The sequence below is a fragment of the Erythrolamprus reginae genome, chromosome 3 (genome assembly GCF_031021105.1).
Source record: "Erythrolamprus reginae isolate rEryReg1 chromosome 3, rEryReg1.hap1, whole genome shotgun sequence".
NCBI classification, from domain to species: Eukaryota; Metazoa; Chordata; class Lepidosauria; order Squamata; family Dipsadidae; genus Erythrolamprus; species Erythrolamprus reginae.
Genome location: NC_091952.1, coordinates 172,524,726 through 172,546,908, shown reverse-complemented (window position 1 = coordinate 172,546,908; position 22,183 = coordinate 172,524,726). Strand labels below are relative to the sequence as shown.

Here is a 22,183-nt window from a genome sequence, read left to right as displayed (position 1 = left end):
AATATACAATAAATGGTTGCAGGAACTGTAGTTTAAAGAAGAGAAGGACCATGGGTGACTTGGTAGCAATCTTCCAATATTTGAGGGGCTGTCAGGGGAGAAGGGGTTGACCTACACTCTATTTCCTAAGGGCAGAACAAGAAGTAGCATAGGGAAACTTATTCAATAGAGATCCAGCCTAGAACCAAGAAGAAATTTCCTGACAATGGGAACAATTAATCAGATGGAATAGCTTGCTTCAGAAGTTGTGGGTGCTCCAATACTGGAAGTTTTAAAGAATATACAGTGATACCTCATCTTACAAACGCCTCGTCATACAAACTTTTCGAGATACAAACCCGGGGTTTAAGATTTTTTTGCCTCTTCTTACAAACTATTTTCATCTTACAAACCCACCGCCGCCGCTGGGATGCCCCGCCTCCGGACTTCCGTTGCCAGCGAAGCGCCCGTTTTTGCACTGCTGTGATTCCCCTGAGGCTCCCCTCCATGGGAAATCCCACCTCCGGACTTCCGTGTTTTTGTGATGCTGCAGGGGAATCCCAGCAGGGGAATCCCAGTAGCGCAATAATGGGCGCTTCGCTGGCAACGGAAGTACGGAGGTGGGGTTTCCCAGCGAGGGGAGCCTCAGTTAAATCGCAGCATCGCAAAAACACAGAGGTCCGGAGGTGGGATTTCGAGGACTTCAGTGTTTTTGCGATGCTGCGATTTCACTGAAGCTCCCTTCGCTGGGAAACCCCACCACCGGATTTCCGTTTCCAGTGAAGCACTCATTTTTGCATGCTGGGATTCCCCTGCAGCATCGCAAAAACACAGAAGTCCGGAGGTGGGGTTTCCCATGGAGGGGAGCCTCAGGGAAATCCAAGCAGCACAAAAACGGGCGATTCGGCTGGCAAAAGGGGTGAATTTTGGGCTTGCACGCATTAATCGCTTTTCCATTGATTCCTATGGGAAATATTGTTTTGTCTTATAAACGTTTCACCTTAAGAACCTCGTCCCAGAACCAATTAAGTTTGTAAGACAAGGTATCACTGTATTTGACAACTACTTGTCTAGAATGGTATAGGGTTTCCAGCTTGGACGGAGGGAGTGGGTTTGGTTGAGAAGACCTCCAAAATCATTTCCAGCTGATTCATACTGTTGCATTAATATCCACTTGGAGTCTTATTCCAAAGGTGCTTTTTCAAGAGGCAACTGGACTTTTTGGTTTTTCTTTGAAGATGTTTCATTTCTCACCCAAGGAGCTTCTTCGTCTGAAGTGAAGAGAAGTGAAACATCTTCAAAGAAAGTCCAGTTGCCTTTTGAAAAAGCACCTTTGGGACAACCATGACCTGGATGACTGAGAATCTCCATAAACACTTGGAGTCTTATTCCTCTTCCATAGGGGCACCAGATTTACCTCTGTCCCCATAACAATAATTTCTGTGCCACTATACAGTGCTCTACCACTGTCTCCCTCACCCCTGCATTTCATCTCCTTGGGCCAGCCAGATATCCAATAGTCCAACCCGACCCCCACCAAAAGTCAGCCAACAAAATGACCACATTCTTGCTTTTCATCACAACATGTTTAGGTTTTTTGGATCAGAGAGTGTGGGAGAACCTCCAGCTATTGGGAGAGGGGAGAGGAGAAAGAATTCTGGAAGCAGGATTTGACAAGAAAAGAAAGTTGCCCAATTCATAGATTACAGAAAGCACTATAAAATATTGCAGTGAAACAGAAGGTCAGCCAATTAACTCCGCTAGTTAATTAACTTAGTTTTCCAAGATGAGTGGATGCCCTAAGACATTATGGGGACATTCATGACTCATGTGGAAAGGGATATAAGGGAAAGGAGGAGAGAATAGAGTTTTCATAAATTCAGGATTCAAAACCAAACAATGTTCAACTGGGGGTTTTTTTTCTTGTCAAATGTGATAAGGATACAGTGATACCTTGTCTTACAAACTTAATTGGTTCCAGGACAAGGTTCTTAAGGTGAAAAGTTTGTAAGACGAAACAATGTTTCCCATAGGAATCAATGGAAAAGCGATTAATGCGTGCAAGCCCAAAATTCACCCCTTTTGCCAGCCAAAGCACCAGTTTTTGCACTACTGTGATTCCCCTGAGGCTCCCCTCCATGGGAAACCCCACCTCCGGACTTCTGTGTTTTTGCGATGTTGCAGGGGAATCCCAACATCGCAAAAACGGGTACTTCGCTGGCAACGGAAGTCCAGAGGTGGGGTTTCCCAGTGAAGGGAGTCTCAGGGGAATCCCAGCAGCACAAAAATGGGTGCTTCGCTGGCAACGGAAGTCTGGAGGCGGGGCATCCCAGCAGCGGTGGTGGGTTTGTAAGATGAAAATAGTTTGTAAGAAGAGGCAAAAAAATCTTAAACCCTGGGTTTGTATCTCGAAAAGTTTGTATGATGAGGCGTTTGTAAGATGAGGTATCACTGTAATTGTATATATATATGTATGTATGTATGTCTATATGCATGTATAGGTTTTCTCATTGCACATTTAGATTTCTGCCTTTTTTTGTAGTAATACAAATGAACGTTTGTATCTACAAAGTTCCTTGAATTATTATTTATGCTAGAAATTAACAGTAGGGATTTCATTTTTATATACAGTAGTACCTCTACCTAAAAACGTCTCTACTGATGAACTTTTCTAGATAAGAACCAGGTGTTAAGGATTTTTTTGCCTCTTCTCAAGAACCATTTTCCACTTACAAACCCGAGCCTCCGAAACTCTAACCCGAAAAGGCGGAGAGAAGCCTCTGTGGGTCCTCTCTAGGAATCTTGTGGGAGGAAACAGGGCCTCCACCCTCCCTGTGTTTTCCCCAATTGCATGCATTATTTGCTTTTACATTGATTCCTATGGGAAAAACCTCTTCTTACAAACTTTTTTACTTAATAACCTGGTCACGGAATGAATTAAATTTGTAAGTACAGGTACCACTGTACTCCCAAGATACTATATTTTACAAAGTGACATAAATCACTCTGTTTTTGTCTACAAATAATTTACAGGATCAAAACAACTTAGCATGGAAGATCCACAGATGATGATTAACAACACTTTCACTCTGAATCCATCATATTCTGCACTACAGCCTCAGGTATGACCCTCGAATTTGTTTTAGTTTTGTATCTTGGAAAATGAAAATGTAGAGCCGACATGTTTGTTTCTTTCCTTGTACCGTGAAGATAAAAATGAAAACAAATGGCCAAAAGAATTCCAATATAACCTAATACAGTACTTTCAGAGGATTTCATAGGTATTTTTGTGATAGATTTTGATTTGTATTAGATTCTTACCATATTTGTTCTGTCGGGCTCTCTGGTAGACTCCTCCCGAAAATTCACAGGTACAAATTTCAGACACACACACGTTTGAAAATTCAAAACAATGTTCTTTATAATGAAAATTCACTTAAACTAAGCCCTCTTTTTGTATAGCAAAGAGCACTCGTCTCCAAACAAACTGGTAATTGGTACAAGTCCCTTATCAGTTCTGTGATACTTAGCTTGCAGCTGTGAGGTAATTCACAGTCCTTATTCTTTTACAAAGTGAAACACACTTTGCTCTGGTTTAGTTTCAAAGTGGGGAAAAATCAGCACACAAAAGGTCAAACGCAGCAAAGCAGGCACGAAACACAACGATCAGATAATCCTCCTCAATGGCCAAACCCACAGGCTGCTATTTATAGCAGCCTCACTAATTACCACAGCCCCACTCAACCACAGGTGGCCTCATTTTCTTTGATAATAATCTCTCAGTTGTTGTTGTTGTCTATGCATCGCTCTCCGCATGCATGGCTGTATCATTAACTCTTGTTCTGAATCCAAGGAGGAGCTAGATAATTGATCTCCTTCTGAGCTGTCTGCCACACTCTCCTCCTCCCTGTCACTCATGTCTTCTTGGTCAGAGGAGCCTTCATCAGCAGATTCCACCGGGGGGGGGGGCAAAACAGGCCTGCAGCACGTGGATGTCTCCCCCACATCCACAGTCCTTGGGGCAGGAGCAGGGCCAGAGCTAACCACAACAATATTTAATTTCATTTCTCCTGTTAGAGAAGTATTTTATTTTTGCTTTTAAATAATAGCGCTGAATTTGTGCAGTTGTATTCATGGCATAAATGGTTCAACCGCTTCAATACATTCTTCACTCACAGCAGCTGTCACTTTATCTATTCAATACATTATTAGTTTAAATTCCCCTCTCAGTCCCTTGTATTTCCATGAAAAATTGCACATAAAGGTAGTACTCAACTTACAACAGTTTGTTAGTGACTGTTCAAAGTTACAACAGCACTGGAAAAGTGACTAATAACCGTTTTTCACAATTAAGATGGTTGCATGGTTATGTGATCAAAATTCAGACACTTGGCAATTAGCTCATATTTACGACGTTTGCAGTATGATCGCCTTTTGAAACCCTTTGATAAGCAAAGTCAATGAGGAAGCCAAATTCACCTAACAAACATGCTCCTAACTTAACAACTGCCATGATTCACTTAACAAATGTGGCAAGAAAGGTCATAAAATGGGGCTAAATTCACTTAACAAATGTCTCACTTATCAATTTTGGGCACAATTGTGGTTCAAGGACTACCTGTACATTACAAATATATCTACAGTAAACTGGGCCTTGTAACCCTTTGAGAAGGACATAAAACATTGTCATCTGGAAAATAAGGGCTTATTCTCTCCAATCATATAATGAATTTGAGAAATTATTGAAACTTCACTGCATTGGATATATTAGATATTAACTGGATTCACTTTCAATGGTGTGGAAGGCTGAGTCAACCTTGAGCCGGTGGTGAGATTTGAACTGCTGAACTACAGCTAGCAATTAGCTGAAGTAGCCTGCAGTGCTGCACTCTAACCACTGTGCCACCCTGGCTCTAGAATAGAATAGAATTCTTTTTTGGCCAACTACGATTGGACACACAAGGAATTTGTCATTGATGCGTATCCTCTCAGTGTACATAAAAGGAAATATACATTTTATTTATTTATTTATTTTTATTTATTTATTTATTTTGTCCAATACACAATGAGAGTTTTAGTGGGTATATATATATATACACACATAGTAAAATACATGATGAAGGTTATAGAAGAGATTCTCATTGTAAAATATATCTAAGAAAGAATAGTAGAGATATAGGAATAGAAGAAAGGTATAGGAGATATAGGAGAGCAATAGGACAGGGGACGGAAGGCACTCTAGTGCACTTGTACTCGCCCCTTACTGACCTCTTAGGAATCTGGATAGGTCAACTGTAGATAATCTAAGGGTAAAGTGTTGGGGGTTTGGGGATGATACTATGGAGTCCGGTAATGAGTTCCACGCTTCAACAACTCAGTTACTGAAGTCATATTTTTTACAGTCAAGTTTGGAGCGATTAATATTAAATTTAAATCTGTTGTGTGCTCTTGTGTTGTTGTGGTTGAAGCTGAAGTAGTCGCCGACAGGCAGGATGTTGCAACATATGATCTTGTTGGCAATACTTAGATCTTGTTTAAGGCGTCTTAGTTCTAGGCTTTCTACACCCAGGATTGAAAGTCTAGTCTCGTAGGGTATTCTGTTTCGAGTGGAGGAGTGAAGGGCTCTTCACTCCTTTGTCAATAATCATGAGGTACAACACTCAATAATTGTCATAGGGTATAAATAAGCAATCAGGAAACAATATCAATCAATCAATAAATCATACAAGCAACAAATTACAGTCATAAGTGAGAGGAGATGGGTGATAGGAACAATGAGAAGACTAATAGTAATATTAATGCAGTCTTAGTGAATAGTTTGACAGTGGTGAGGGAATTATTTGTTTAGCAGTGATGGCATTTTTCAGTATACACATCCTTAATAGAAAGCTGATTGGCATTAATAGTTTTTTTCTGCAGTTCTGATTATCCTCTGATAGTCAGAACTGTAGAAAAGGAAAATAACCATGTTCTAATTCTATTTTATTTACCAGGGAGGAGCCTGAATTCAGTTGGATTTACTTTTGAAAAGATACACATAAGCTTTTATATCAATGAGATATACAGTGTTCCAAGACTGCCCGCAAAAATTGAATTTCCACGAAGTAGAGATGCGGAAATAAATGCAATATTTTTGGCTATGAACAGTATCACAAGTCTTCCCTTAACACTTTAAACCCCTAAATTGCAATTTCCCATTCTCTTAGCAACCATTTACTCACCATGTTTATTTATTAAAGTTTATTTTAAAAATATTTATTAAAGGTGGATGAAAGTTTGGCGATGACATATGACGTCATCGGGCGGGGAAAACCGTGGTATAGGGGGGAAAAACCATGAAGTATTTTTTAATTAATATTTTTGAAAAACTGTGGTATAGACTTTTCGCGAAGTTCGAACCCGCAAAAATCGAGGGAACACTGTATAACTGTGTCTCTCCAGAAACCCTCTATTACCTATAACCTCAATACTGTGTTTGTCTGAGTTTTCGTTTTACAGATATGCTGAAGAGGGTATATAATTAGAAAGCTGCAGATGACTTAGCACTGATTAATTTGGTAAATGGCTGCAAATTTGACACGTGATATTTTAATAAAATATGCAGGTTCCAAACTACATGGTACCTCATGACCGTAACTGGAGGGAATACGTACCAGAGCAGTCCCATCCTGATCTTTCATACCAGTGTACAAGTGTCTCTTTCCCACCTCGTAATCACCACTGGCAAAGTCCATCGTGTCAAAATGGTAAGAAATTTTTATGTTGTTCCATAGAGTTACAGGATATTTTTATTTACCTTATGCAAGTAGGATGCTTTAAGCAAGTAGGATGCTTGGCTGCATAGCCAGAGGTATAACAAGCAGGAAGAGGGAGATTATGATCCCGCTATATAGAGTGCTGGTGAGACCACATTTGGAATACTGTGTTCAGTTCTGGAGACCTCATCTACAAAAAGATATTGACAAAATTGAACGGGTCCAAAGATGGGCTACAAGAATGGTGGAAGGTCTTAAGCATAAAATGTATCAGGAAAGACTTCATGAACTCAATCTGTATAGTCTGGAGGACAGAAGGAAAAGGGGGGACATGATCGAAACATTTAAATATGTTAAAGGGTTAAATAAGGTCCAGGAGGGAAGTGAACACAAGAACAAGGGGACACAATCTGAAGTTAGTTGGGGGAAAGATCAAAAGCAACATGAGAAAATATTATTTTACTGAAAGAGTAGTAGATCCTTGGAACAAACTTCCAGCAGACGTGGTAGATAAATCCACAGTAACTGAATTTAAACATTCCTGGGATAAACATATATCCATCCTAAGATAAAATACAGAAAATAGTATAAGGGCAGACTAGATGGACCATGAGGTCTTTTTCTGCCGTCAGACTTCTATGTTTCTATGAATAAATAGCAGGTGGTTTCTGATTTAAGATTACATCTGAAAAACCAAGCCAAGAAAAGAAAAATGTTTTAAGAAACTGGATTTGTTTACTTCCGCAGAAGGTAAAACTCCATGCATACTTTGGCTTGATTGAGTTTTCATCTCTACTAAAACAAATGAGCTAATTCTGACGAGGGTAGAACTTTCTACATGTTCACAGTTCCTATATTTGCAAGAAATTCTCACAGTTTAAAGAATATTATGATACAGTCTAAGGAGAGTGCTTTGATATCAAGTTTCAGAGAAAGAAAAACGACTTGAATAGTTTAGCACTCCTGAAATCTATTAAAAACAGTTAAGCATGGTTTATATTATGCAGGTAACCAAATGCACAAAACCAATTTTATATTCTCATTGAAGACTGGAGTGCAGTCTTACCTGTGCAAATTTTACAATAAGGGACTGGGTAAGGTACAGATTTTCTGGATCCTAGAGGGAAATGATGCTATGATATGCTTTTATTGTGGGAGAAAATGGACACTTGCAGTCTGAAGTTATCAGCCACAGCATCAAAGCACAATTTTTGGTGTAAGACAAATCTTCTCCTGTAATTAATATCACTCTCACTTCCCAAATATGGAGATTCCTTTTATGAGAAGATAATGTGCCAAAATGTTTGCTTTCCTATATGAATCAATACCCGATCCCATTTTTACGTATGTATGTATGTATGTATGTATGTATGTATGTATGTATGTATGTATGTATGTATGTATTTAGTCCAATACATAATACTCATTGAAGAGAGTAGATATGTAGTAATATAAATAAAGAAAAGAATAGAAGAAAAGATATAAAAGTATAGGTGAACATATTTGAAAGGAAGAAAAGATAAATGAGATAAGGAGAGACAATTGGACAGGGGACGGAAGGCACACTGGTGCACTTATGCACGCCCCTTAGTCTTCTGTGGCATGCTGTATTATTTAAACTAATCCAGGATGTCTTTACATTAAATTTGGCCAGGTACTTGCTGGTAGAGTTAGTAGAAAGACAGAATGGACAGGATATAATTATTTAAAACCATTATCTTACAATTTATATTGTTTACTTAGTATCCTAGTATGATTTATGTTGATTGCTTATTCAGTATCCATGACTATCACTAAGTCTTGTATCTAATGTTTTATGATGAATATACACTGCTCAAAAACATAAAGGGAACACTTAAATAACACACTATAACTCCAAGTAAATCAAACTTCTTTGAAATCAAACTGTCCACTTAGGAAGCAACACTGACTGACAATCAATTTCACATGCTGTTGTGCACATTAAACTTTGTACAGAACAACGTATTCAAGGATAATATTTCATTCATTCAGATCTAGGATGTGATATTTGAGTGTTCCCTTTATTTTTTTGACTAGTATATTTTACAATGACTATGTTAATGATCTATATTGTTGAATGCACATTGAGAGCTTATGCACCGGAAACAAATTCCTTATGTGTCTAATCATACCTGGCCAATAAAGAATTTTGTTGTATTCATTGGCCTTCAATGTATGGTAGCAAATGTTGGCATATGCACTTAAGGCATTCTAATAAACCTATGCAAATAGATTTCATTTAGATTGAAATACTGGGACAGAAGCCCTTGAACTTAAAATAATTTTCATAAAACAAGATCATTTACCTTCTGAAACAGGTGATAGCTCTAAGCCAGTCCAAAAAACATTACTTGTGATAAAGTGGAGAATGAGAAGACCAAATTTTGTACTACCACACTGTGGGCATGGCTTATGCAGGACGCCCTGCATTTTCTTTCAATATCTTTCAGTGCAAATTGGGTGCTATGGGGTGGAGCTCCATTTTTGCTACCCCACTGCATTCTCCCCCCATCCGGGCAGCAGCCCACCCCTGGAGAAGACCCATCCAATCTTGTTATGAATGTAATACTAATATGAGTTAAACTGGACAAGCATCCCTATTTAGTTATTCTTCCCATCTTCCCATTCTTCCCATTTCCCCAGCTCCTGTGTCCATAGTATTGTGCAGATGGGATAAAAACGTTATAATTTATAGAGGTTTCACACAGTCACTTAGTGGGAAGTTCTCCAGATGATTCACCAAAGAAGCCATGATAAAATAAGGGAAATATATCAATCTTAAGAATCCAGAGCATGATACCATAGTCTTTCGAGACTGAAGGATGCCAGTGCAAGGCAAGAATGAACAATCAAAAATATTTAAAGGAGTGAGAGTATTACATATTGATAATCATTTCCATTCTAGCAGATGAAAGTCTTGAATGTTATTGGTTGTTCCGTCATGTTATTTTGCTTTGTGAAAACTTTTTTTTTTTTTTGATATCAAAGTAGGTTGTCAAGTAACTGGGACTTTTTATGCTTGTGCACCACCTGAGACGCAGCCTTCTGGAATCCCAATAGAGGCAAACATCAGATCTAGTGAAGCTCTTCCCTTGTCAGGTATGTATATCATCACAATCTAATAAATCCCAGTGAACTTCTGATTGAAAAAAATGCTCAGTATCTGATTTGTATTAATTGAAATATTGGAAATATTGTAATATAGATAGAAATAAGGTGGTAAAAAGCAGAACAAATATGTATATAAATCAAATAACCAGAGTTAATTCCCCCCCCCCACTATAATAGCCCTTGAGACAATGAAATGACCCTTGAGACAATGTGTTTAATGGACAATAATATTTTAATTTAAATATTGCTTTAGTTTATGTGTGTCTGTGTCTATGTCTGTGTCTATGTTTGTTTGTATGTTGTGTTTGTTTTTTCCTGTATTTTTAATGTATATATTCCAATAACAATTATTTTTTAAAAAAGAAAAAAAATATAGATCATTGACATAGTCATTGTAAAATATATTAATCGTAAAACATTAGATACAAGACTTAGTGATAGTCATGGATACTGAATAAGCAATCAACATAAATCATACTAGCATACTAAGTAAAGAATATAAATCGTACGATATAAATCATAATGTAGGGTTATGATTTAACCACACATGATTTAACCCCAGGACAGGACGAATAAAGGAAAGGAAAGGAAAAAGGGGAAGGACAGAAGGAAAGAAGGAAAAGAAAGGGGGATGGGAGGAGAGGAGAGGAAAGAAGGACAAGAAAGGAAAGGAATGGAACAGGGGAAAGGAAAGAAAGTTAAGGGAAGGGAAAGGAAGGGGGAGGGAGGAAAGGAAAGGGAGAGGGGAGGGAAGGAATGGAAAGGAAAGAAGGAAAGGGGAAAAGGAAGGGAGAGGAAATGGAAGGAAAGGAGACAAGAAAAGGAAAGATATTGAACAAGGGAAAAAAGGAAAGAAACAAAGGAGAGGTTGGGGGGAGGCTAGAGACTACAGCTACAGCTCTGGAATATGGTCTGCCCATCTTAGTTTTCCTTCACTCAGATTAACCAAGCTTCTTGAGAGGAGGAACATAAAAGAGGTTTCCAGGCTATATGCCTGGACCAGAAGCAGAAGCAGATAGGAAGGCCTGAAAGGCAGCTGAGCTCCCACCCCCACCAGTTGTCCGTGGGATTTAAAATTATGAATTTGGTGATCCCAGAGGTCCAAAAGGTTGGAGACCCCTGGTCAATCGCACTGTGGGAGCCATTTCTTCCTTTCAGTGGTCCATGAAAGTACATCTAGAGCAGTGGTCCCCAACGTTTTTTCCACCAGGGACCAGTTTCAGCAAGACAATTTTTCTATGGCCCAGTGGGGGCGGAAAGGGGCGTGGTTGGGGGCGGGATTAAGCATGGGGGTGCTGGTCCTCCCCGCCCCTCTTTCCCGCCATCGTCCTGTGGCCGGCAGAACCTGCCTCCCAAGCCCTCTTGCCCAGCGGGAGCTAAGCGCTGGAGAGAGGGGGTCAGGCTGGCCCTCCTGCCTCCCCCCAGCCAAAAACGCAAAAGCGCCCCGCAGCAGAAGCCAAAAGAGGCTTGAGCCTCTCGGTCCTTCCCGCCCCTCTGTCCCATCCATCGTCCTGTGGCCGGCAGAACCTGCCTCCCGAGGCCTCTTGCCCGGCGGGAGGCGAAGCGCTGGAGGGAGGGGGTGGCGGCATGAGGGCCGGCAGCTGCTGACTCCACGGACCGGTGCAACATGCCCCGCGGCCCGGTACTGGTCCGCGGCCCGGTGGTTGGGGACCCCTGATCTAGAGTATGTAGATAATAAAGTTGAAAATAGGTGAACAACAATTTTACAGATCTGAGGCTGGGTTTGACAAGGAATTGTGAGGAGGGGAGGAGCCAGTTGAGGCACCCATTGACTTGAGTGACATTGAGTTGGCCACATCCCCCCAATCACATGACCATGAAGCCACTCTCACCGAGTCACATGACTGCCAAGGCATTCCCACCAGGTCACATGACTGCTAAGCCACTCCCACCCAGTCACATGACCATCAAGCTTCTCCCATAAAATTAAGCCACTCCCACAGAGTGGTAGTAACATTTTTTGGAACCTACCCCTGGCGGGAATATAGATTTTATAGTATCCTTCCCCTGCCTAACCCACCAAACCACACCACGCCCACATAACTGGTAGTAAAAAAAGAATTGAATCTCACTACTGCTGAAATGTCTTTTGTAGGGGCACCTGCTTTGTGGAATTCCCTTCCCCTTGTAGTACTGATCACTTCCTATCTGTCCTATAAGATAGATGGCTATCAATTTATTGTATACTACCATTTCCCCCCTTTAGGATTATGGCTTTATGGATGGTGGTTTTAAAAAAAAAAATCTATTATTTTATATCATTGGTGGATTTTATGCTACATTTTATTAATGTAATTACAGTATTTTGTAATTGTTAGAGTTTACTGCTGATACTATATTATACTGTTAACTGCTACAAGCTGCTACTAAGAATAGAATAGAATAGACTAGAATTTTATTGGCCAAGTGTGATTTGACACACAAGGAATTTATCTTGGTGCATATGCTCTCAGCGTACATAAAAGAAAAAGATACATTTGTCAAGAATCATGTGGTACAACACTTAATGATTGTCATAGGGGTCAAATAAGCAATGAAGAAACAATCAATATTAATAAAAATCTTACGATACAAGCAACAAGTTACAGTCGTACAGTCCTAAGTGGCAGGAAAAGGATGATAGGAATTATGAGAAAAACTAGTAGAAAAGAAGTGCAGATTTAGTAAAAAGTCTGACAGTGTTGAGGGAATTATTTGTTTAGTAGAGTGATAGCGTTCGGGAAAAACCTGTTCTTGTGTCTAGTTGTCTTGGTGTGCACTGCTCTGTAGCGATGTTTTGAGTGGATTGTACAAGTGGATTGTAAAATATGAAAAAACAATACAGTGATCCCTCGATTTTCGCGGTCTCGATTTTCGCGAAACGCTATACCACGGTTTTTCAAAAAATAATAATTAAAAAATACTCCACGGTTTTTTTTCTATACCACGGTTTTTCCCACCCGATGACGTCATACGTCATCACCAAGAGTCACTTCTCTCTCTCTTTCTCTTTCTTTCCTGTCATTCTCTGCTTCAATCATTTTCTCATTTCTCTTTTTTCTCCCTTTTTCTATCATTTTTCTCTCTCTCTCTACCTTCCACTCTCCCCCCTCTTGCTCTCTCTCTCTTTCTCCCGCTCCCTCTCTGTGAGAACGCCTGCCCCCACCTCTCCTGCAGCCCCCTCGCTGATAGCTGGGATGAAAGTGCTCCCCCTCCCTTTCTCTTCCTTTTTCTCTATCCTTTCTACCTCTTACTCTTTCTTTCTCTCCCTCCTTCATTCAATTTTCTCTCCCTCCCTTTCTCTCTCTTTCCTTTCTCTCCCTCCCTCCCTGTGCCTGCCCTGCGCCACCCAACAGGGATGGACAGCCCCCGATCGTCGGTTCGTCGCGTCCCCCCCCCAGAGGGAGATCTGGCTGGCGAGGGCGTTGGATCCGCGTCCCCAGCCACCGGAGGGAGATCGGGCTGGCAGGGGGCGGTGAATCCACCTCCCCAGCTGGGCGGAGGGAGATCGGGCTGGCGAGGGCATTGGATCCGCGTCCCCTGCCACTGGAGGGAGATCGGGCTGGTGGGGGTGGCAAATCCACCTCCCCAGCCGGGCAGAGGGAAATCGGGCGGGCGGGCGGGGGGCAGCCAAAAATGGTGTTTTTACTTCCGTGCTGCTACATCGCGGAAAATCGATTTTCGCGGGAGGTCTTGGAACGTAACCCCCGCGAAAATCGAGGGATCACTGTATTTACACAGGATGCATATTAAATTGATTAAAGTGTATAATATTAGGAAAAATGTTTTGATTATCTCATTAAATACAAATGTTGTTCTGTAGTCTACCAGAAAGTAAACATCCTATTTAGGTATACAATTTTGTCCAGAATTCTGAGATTACCATAGTTTTTGAAGCAATTCAGCTAATGTAATCTCCTTTTGCTTGGCAACTTCGTAATTTAATTTACAAACAGATCTTTTTCCCCAGAATACGGTTTATAGCTGTTTACACTATTGCCTAACAGGGAAAATTGATATTTACTGAATAGGACAGTTGGTGAATGAGCAGCATATCATTTTTTCAGGGATTTTATTCCTTTACTTTGTAGCAGTATTTAAAGCTACGATTACACATATATTCTTTGGCTATATTTCTTTAAGCCATGACAGTGCTAAGTAGTTTTTCATCTGTGCTATATATGGGCCAATAGCATGGGTCTTAATAAAGCAAGAAATTATATTCCAATATCACACAATGTGGCCCATTATTGAATTTAGGAATGGTTAACTTTATTAAATATTGTAAATAATAGTTTCTCTATTTTAACATATAATTATACGCAGACACAGATTCATGCTAAAGTATGCTTAACAGTGGTTTGTTGAGTAAGCCCTAGTATTTTGAGTTCACACAATGCATTATGCCAAAACTAAATGTTACTTTCTCATACAATGTTGTTCTTTATCCACCATAATCTATATCCTAGCATCTTTGAAGGAGAAATACAGTAATTATAATATCCACAGTGAATGTTATCATGGGATTCAGAACATGGCTTTAAGCCTTTTATTTTCTCAGAGTGCCATTGAACAGAATGGGACCTGTTTCTGATAGGCTTTGCTATAATGTTTATTCAGTAAATAAGGAATGGATGGAAACTTATCTCTCAAGTCCATTACACTGCTAAACTATAAGAAATGCATCTGTCCGATACCAAAAGTTAAAAATAATTATGCCTAAATATGTTTTCAGATTGTCGATTGCACATCTGTTTGTATTACCATGAAACTCTTGTGAAAGAAGTCACAACTTCAAGTCCTGAGGGCTGTAGGATATCTCACGGTCATAGCTACGAGGTCAGCGGCATGGACCAAGTTATGTTCCCTTATCCAGAAGATCACAACCAGAGAAAAACAACTGAAAAATTGCTTTCTCACCTGGAAAGAGGAGTAATACTCTGGATGACCCACGATGGCCTGTATGCTAAGAGACTTTGTCAAAGCAGGATATATTGGGATGGGCCTCTGGCATTCTGCACTGACAGGCCTAACAAACTGGAAAGAGAGCAGACCTGCAAGCTTTTTGATACTCAGAAATTTTTATCAGGTAATTTTCAAAATACAAGTCACCGTTGTGTTTGCAATTTAGACTTTGACCTTAAAATAGGTTATTTTGCTGTTTCAAATACAGTAGAACCTCTGGCTATGACTGTAATCCATTCCATGACTTCAGTTGCAACCTGATTTGGTTGTGACTGGAAGCAGGACTGACTGCACAGGCGCGGACAAAAAAACTGGTGCAAAAGAGGAAGAGCCTTCTCTGTGGCGGCCCCGGCCCTCTGGAATCAACTCCCCCCAGAGATTAGAACGGCCCCCACCCTCCTTGTCTTTCTCAAATTACTCAAGACCCACCTTTGTCGCCAGGCATGGGGGAGTTAGGATATTCCTTCCCCTAGGCCATTACAAGTTATGTATGGTATGTTTGTGTGTATGTTTGGTTTTTATAATAAGGGTTTTTAGTTGTTCTATTAAATTGGATTGTTACATGTTGTTTTTTTATCATTGTTGTTAGCCGCCCCGAGTCTGCGGAGATGGGCGGCATACAAATCCAATTAATAATAATAATAATAATAATAATAATAATAATAAAAATTGGCACAGAAGGGGAAATTGCCATGGCTGTGTTTGATCGCCACTCAAGTAATTTGTTCGTGACCAGGTGCAAAAAAAATTGTGAAATTTTTGTTCGTCGCCCAGATTGGTCATGGTCTAAAGCAGTGATGGCGAATCTATGCCACAGGTGGCACAGGTGGCACACGGAGCCATATCTGCTGGCACGCGAGCCGTTGCCCTAGCTCAGCTCCAACGTGCATGCGTGTACTGGCCAGCTGATTTTTGGCTCGCACGGAGGCTCTGGGAGGGCGTTTTTGGCTTCCAGAGCGCTTCCAGGGGGATGGGGGAAGCTATTTTCGCCCTCCCCAGGCCATTGAATTATGGGTGCGGGCACTCGCGCATGCGCGATAGCGTGCGCACACACGCTCTTTCGGCACGCAGGGGAAAAAAGGTTAGCCAGCACTGGTCCAAAGTGTTTGTGACCAGACGTTCTACTGTATTGGCTTCCTCTAACCAGTGTTTCTCCTTTCTTCTTCTGTCTTCTCCTTTCCTTTCTAATGCTGCGACCCCTTAATACAGTTTGTCATGTTGTGGTGACCCCAACCATAACTCCAGTGCCAATTCTCCCAACAGAACTTTAAGCTGATTGGCAGGAAGGTCAGAGGGGCACCCCCACTGTAAACGCCTGATTGGTCAGATTGTAAAAAATATGTTCCAAGGCGCCAGAATAGAAGCTTTAGTTCCAAACACCATGGGAAATTTGTCTTTTCCCATGGTTTTAGGGGACCCCTGTGAAACAATTGTTCAAACCCCAAAGGGATCCCAACCCCCAGGTTTAGAACCACTGTAATCTAACCATATCTAGAGTTTGCAGCTGCTCCATTCTATCAATTTTGAACTCCAACCTCTGGGCTTCCACAGTATCTGAAACCCAGTCTCTGTTTATCCTTTCTTCAGTTTCTTTGCTTTGTTAGTAGAGAAACCCATTTGCATACATGCATTCAAAATGCATCAAGTTTTAAATATTTGTTGATTTTCACTTAAAACTGCGATATTGTTAGAATTTAGCATTTAGATACCGCTTCACAGTGCTTTTTTACAGCCCTTTCTAAGCAGTTTACAGAGTCAACATATATTGCCCCCAACAAATTTGGAGATTTGTTTTGAAAACCCAGCTTTGATGAAGATGTGGCAAATCTCTTATTCTGATTAAGATTTATTAAACCCCAGAAATAGATGATTCTAGAATTAACAGTCTGCGGAGAGGGGCGGCATATAAATCCAATAAATCTAATCTAATCTAACATAATTTAATACTTTTTCCAATATATTGCATTGTGCACAAAAACTTTAAAAATATGTTGTCACTTTAAAAATCTGATAAATATTATATTAGACATGTTGTTCTTTGAGCATAGTCTTTCTGATTTAGCTAAAACTTTATTACATGAACACACAGCTACCACAGAAAAATAACTGCGCCGTGCTTCATTTTTTGTGAAGTTTAATACAGCCAGTGAAGGGCTACCAAAATTTTTACTACCACAATGTGGGCGTGGCTAGCGGTCCTTTTAAAAAGTTTTTCCTTGGAGGTGTGGCTTTGACAGCTGCTTGGATTTTCCGTCTGCATCTTAACCAATCCATGGCCGGTATGCAGATAGGTTTGTTTTACATACATAACAAGTACTGAACCAGAGGACTGCCAAAACAATACAGCTAAATTAAAGAGTCCACAGTGTTGAAAGCTTTAAGTCAAAATTACAATAGCAGCATTATGCCATCAGGATACAAGCTCTGTCCTTTTCATACATATATGTCATATCAGAATTTATGAAATAAAGGGGAATTATGTGAGTCATAATAGTGTGTTAATATTTTTGTCATTCACTCCACTTGTCCTCCATCACCTTGTCCTCCATCACCTGCTGATCAGAGGTGGTTTTCAGCATGTTCTGACCAGTTCTGGAGAAATTTAGCGGAAATTTTGAGTAGTTTGGAGAATCGATAAATACCACCTTTGACTGGCCCCGCCCCCCTCTATTCTCTGCCTCCTGAGTCCCAGCTGATCAGGGGGAAATGGGGATTTTGCAATAAACTTCCCCTGGAGTGGAGTGCGATTGGAGATTTTACAGTATCTTTCCCCTGCCACGCCCACCAAGCCTTGCCTGCTAAGCCACATCACATCCAACAAGCCATGCCCACAGAATCGGTAGTAAAATTTGAATCCCACCACTGCTGCAAATGCCTCTGAGCTGAATACTGATGGGAATATAACTTCAAACATCATTTGATTTGTAGCATATGAGTTATATTTTAAGATATTTAAGATATTGCTTGAAGAAGAAGTTCGTATTTTTAGGTGCATTCCTAAATCCAATTTTTACTACTAGAAGCCCAGTTAAATTCAATGATGGATTGATAGCTACTGCTTGTGATCTGTTAGTGCCTGTGAACATTTTTCATAAACTTCACCTAAGTACACAATTGTAACTACAGTACATAATTCTAAACCAATTACCCAGAATTATCTATTAATTGTTGACAAAATTCAAGGCTCTCGTTCTCTTAAAATTGTACATATTTACAAGGTTCTTTTAATAAAGTCTCTTATTAAAATTACTGAATTCTTGGTGTCTTTGTTATCAGAGTCACAAAGAACTGGGATTCCTTGATGAAAATATATGCCTAGTACCTACTTCAAAACCTACTTTGAGCTCTGTTCTTACATATATAATCACTCAAACTGCCTTATTTAAAAAAAAGACCATTTGTGTGATTTTTTAATATTATGTAATATTTTAAATAATGTTATTGATTTTAGCTTGCCTTTAGCTTAGAACTTTATGCATTAACTGGCCATAGTAGTGATTTTAAAGAATGTGAATTTAAATAATGAAATCTTTGTAATTGTTGCATTCTCTAAGAATGTTATTAATTTTGTCTTATCTATCTATAAGCACTATAGGAGGCTTTATTCTTTTTATAAGTTATTCTGCTTTTTAAAAATAAGGAAGTGCACCAGTGTGCCTACCATCCCTTTCCTAATATTCCCTCTTATCAGTACCCATCTTATGTATATAAGCAATGTTATATCTATGTATATTGCCAATACGTACTTGACAAATAAAAAAAAAGTATAAAATGAAAAGCAAGCTTTATATTATTGTATATTGCCCTGGAATCATATTAGATGAAGAGAACTGTAAAAGTTTTTAAAGATAGTAGAAAAAGCAAAGTTGAAATGGGTTTATCTATTTGTTTCAAACCCAGGTAGATAACATGATTCTTTATTTATTTTTTAAAAAAACCTTCAATCTGATGAATCTATGTAAGATGATTTTTCATGCATTATTACAGTATTTCGGTTTGTTTTCTAGAATTACAAATATTTGCCCACCACGGACGTCCATTACCTAGATTCCAGATTGTGTTATGTTTTGGAGAAGAATTTCCTGATCCACAAAGACAGAGAAAACAAATTACAGCCCATGTAAGTATATGCTAAATGATTTAAGTATTACAGTGTACAGTGGTACCTCTACTTAAGAACTTAATTCATTCCGTGACCAGGTTCTTAAGTAGAAAAGCTTGTAAGAAGAAACATTTTTCCCATAGGAATCAATGTAAAAGCAAATAATGTGTGCAAACTCATTAGGAAAGAAATAAAAGCTCGGAATTTGGGAGGGGGGGGGAGGAGGAAGAAGAAGAGTAGGAGGACAGTCACTGCCCAGAGCAAAGGGAGCGTTTCTTTTCTCTGGGCGCTGGCAGAGGTTTATTCCCTCTCCAAGCACCCAGATAAAGGAAAATGCTTTGTTCGCACTGGACTGCCAAAGCCTGTTTAAGCGCCACCAAAAGGCTCCTCTGGCAGCCCCCAAAAGTCCGAGATGGCCGGGATTAAAGCGGGAATGGCTCAGGAATTCTGGGAGTTGAAGTCCACAAGTCATAGAAGAACCAACTTTGCCTACCCCTGCCTTAGATAATAAGTCCATTTATCATTTAAGCATATGAATCAGCTCACTGAGATCCTGAGCAAAAATCCTCCAGCAGCGAATGTCTTTTATTGAGGCAGAAATCATGGTTTTGAAGCCTTGTTCAAGCATCCCCCCACTCTACAAGTGGCTTGACAATCATGTGACCGGAGTTGGCTTAAAGGTCATGTGACTGAGTAGGAGTGGTTTACCAACCAAGATAAGTTTTCAAATAGGTGCTTGGACTCTTTTTCAGTTGATTAAGTCTCATTATTTGAATAGTTACAAAAAGGACAAATGATAGCATTATTTGTTGAGGAGCACGGTAACATTTTAAGGTTATGTATTGAACCATCAAGGTTCAGTATGATAACAGATTAGGCAAGTAGCTCAATTTTCTTTAATTGCTATAAAAGTTCGGTTCTAGACAATGATTAAAACGATTAAAGAGTTTATGGGTAAAAATATACTGTTTAATTATTTCTTATTTTAAAAGTAATTAAGGATCATACTAAGATACTAGAGAAGGAAGGACAATAAAAAACTATTAAGTATTCAATAAATAGTGCATAAACTTACTACCCCCACTGCGTTCCCCCGGTGGGGGCAATAGCCCATTATCGACTGTAACTATAAGCTATAAGCACTTATGTCAGATAATAATTTGCTATTGTTTTCATTCATTTATATCAGATTAGGAATTTAAAGGAGGAAAAAAATGAACCACATTGCTTTCTTAACCCTATATATACTGCTCAAAGAAATAAAGGGAACACTTAAACAACACAATATAACTCCAAGTAAATAAAACTTCTGTGAAATCAAACTGTCCATTTAGGAAGCAACACTTTGACAAGCAATTTTACATGTTGTCAGCACATTCAACTTTGTACAGAGCAAAGTATTCAATGAGAATATTTCATTCATTCAGATCTAGGATGGGTTCTTTGAGTCTTCCCTTTATTTTATTTTTTTGAGCAGTGTATTTTGTCTTCGCTATTGAAATATGCCAGAACTATATCTTACTTGCTATCATGATAGCAGATACATTCTCTTTGTTTTAGCAAGCTATTTGCATACTTATGGTGAGATTTTTATGATCTGCTGTTTGCTATAAAATTGATAAAATAAAATTTCAGAATACTATTGTTAAAGAATATTATTATTCCAGTAGTCACCATTTAATAATAATAATAATAATAATAATAATAATAATAATAATTCAATTCAATTCAATTTATTAGATTTGTATGCCGCCCCTCTCCGAAGACTCATGGCGGCTCACAACAATAATAAAAACAATATTCCAGCGAAAACAAATATAATATTAAAAAGCACATAAAACCCTATCATATTTTAAAAAGCAAACAACATATACATACCCAAACATAAAAAAGCCTGGGGGAAAGGTGTCTCAACTCCCCCATGCTTGGCGGTATAGGTGGGTCTTGAGTAATTTACGAAAGACAAGGAGTGTGGGGGCAGTTCTAATCTCCGGGGGAAGTTGATTCCAGAGGGCCGGGGCTGCCACAGAGAAGGCTCTTCCCCTGGGGCCCGCCAAACGACATTGTTTGGTCGACGGGACCCGGAGAAGGCCAACTCTGTGGGACCTTATCGGTCGCTGGGATTCGTGCGGTAGCAGGCGGTTCCAGAGGTACTCTGGTCCAATGCCATGCAGGGCTTTGAATTGTGACCGGAAACCTGAAATAAAGAAATAATAATAATAATAATAATAATAATAATAATAATAAAATTAGATTTGTATGCTCATTAATTTTCTGATTTGTTCTAAAGGTTGAACCAGTGTTTGCTAGGCAGCTGTACTATTTTGCACAGCAGAACACGGGACCTTTTCTGAGAGGCTACGATATATCAGAACAGATAACCACTGCAGAAGATTATCATAGATCCATCCACCATTCCTCTGTTCAGGAATAAACACAGGAACACTGAACTTTGAATTACATTTTGAGAGGTAAAAGGATGTAAATCAGTACTTCAAATTTTCCCAAGAAATCATCACCGACTGGAACATGTACATGGAATGGATACACTCAACGTAAGAATCTAGAATCCCGAATGAGAGTTCTGCCAGGCTTTCAAAAAGCTGTCCTCTGCTTGTGGGATTAATGCAAAGTGGCTGATATGTTTACGTGCTCTTCAATAAGGACAGTGTCTTAGAGACAACCTGAAATTATTTCAAGCCTCTTCTTATTTATTTGATTTCAAATCTCAGGGCAGGAAATTCTTAACCTAAGCAACAGTTTACGATGGTAAAAGGCCATAAGAATGCATGCTATTCATTAAAAAATGGGATAAGTATGTTAATTTTTTTAAGCTTCAAGCAATCAAAATGTTGAATGCTGTATATATAGAAAATTTAATTTCAGGGGTTTTTTTTCCTAATGAATTTTTAAAAAGCTGTTTTTGTTGCTGCTGTTTCCGAAACGGGCATGAATACTAAATTCTGTGGAGTCTATCAGAAACCTTATCAGGTGAACACGTTATATCATTGTCCAATATTTATATCATTTAATTTGTATTAAATTCAATAGGCTAGGTTTATTCATAGCAAGTATTAATTACACTGAGGTTTCATTCCTATACAGACCAGAGTGTGGTTTTCAGATGAGCTTAACTTTATCTCATACAATGCTGTATAGAGGTCATGGAACTGACATTATTATCCATAATAGCAATTTTCAGGCTGAGGAAGTGAACATATTAGAGAAGTTGACCTAATAAGTGCATTGA

General features: G+C 39.4%; 1 protein-coding gene across 1 annotated transcript in view; it reads left to right on the top strand.

Annotated features, from left to right (window-relative positions):
* Window positions 1–21,714, top strand: part of IRF4 (interferon regulatory factor 4) — a 25,362-nt gene extending 3,648 nt beyond the window's left edge. The window contains exons 3-8 of the mRNA XM_070748623.1: window positions 3,013–3,101; window positions 6,584–6,725; window positions 9,747–9,854; window positions 14,602–14,955; window positions 18,839–18,951; window positions 21,224–21,714. Of these exons, the coding sequence (XP_070604724.1) occupies window positions 3,013–3,101; window positions 6,584–6,725; window positions 9,747–9,854; window positions 14,602–14,955; window positions 18,839–18,951; window positions 21,224–21,367 (950 nt within the window). The 3' untranslated portion in view covers window positions 21,368–21,714. The remainder of the gene's footprint in view (window positions 1–3,012; window positions 3,102–6,583; window positions 6,726–9,746; window positions 9,855–14,601; window positions 14,956–18,838; window positions 18,952–21,223) is intronic.
* Window positions 21,715–22,183: the final 469 nt, after the last annotated feature.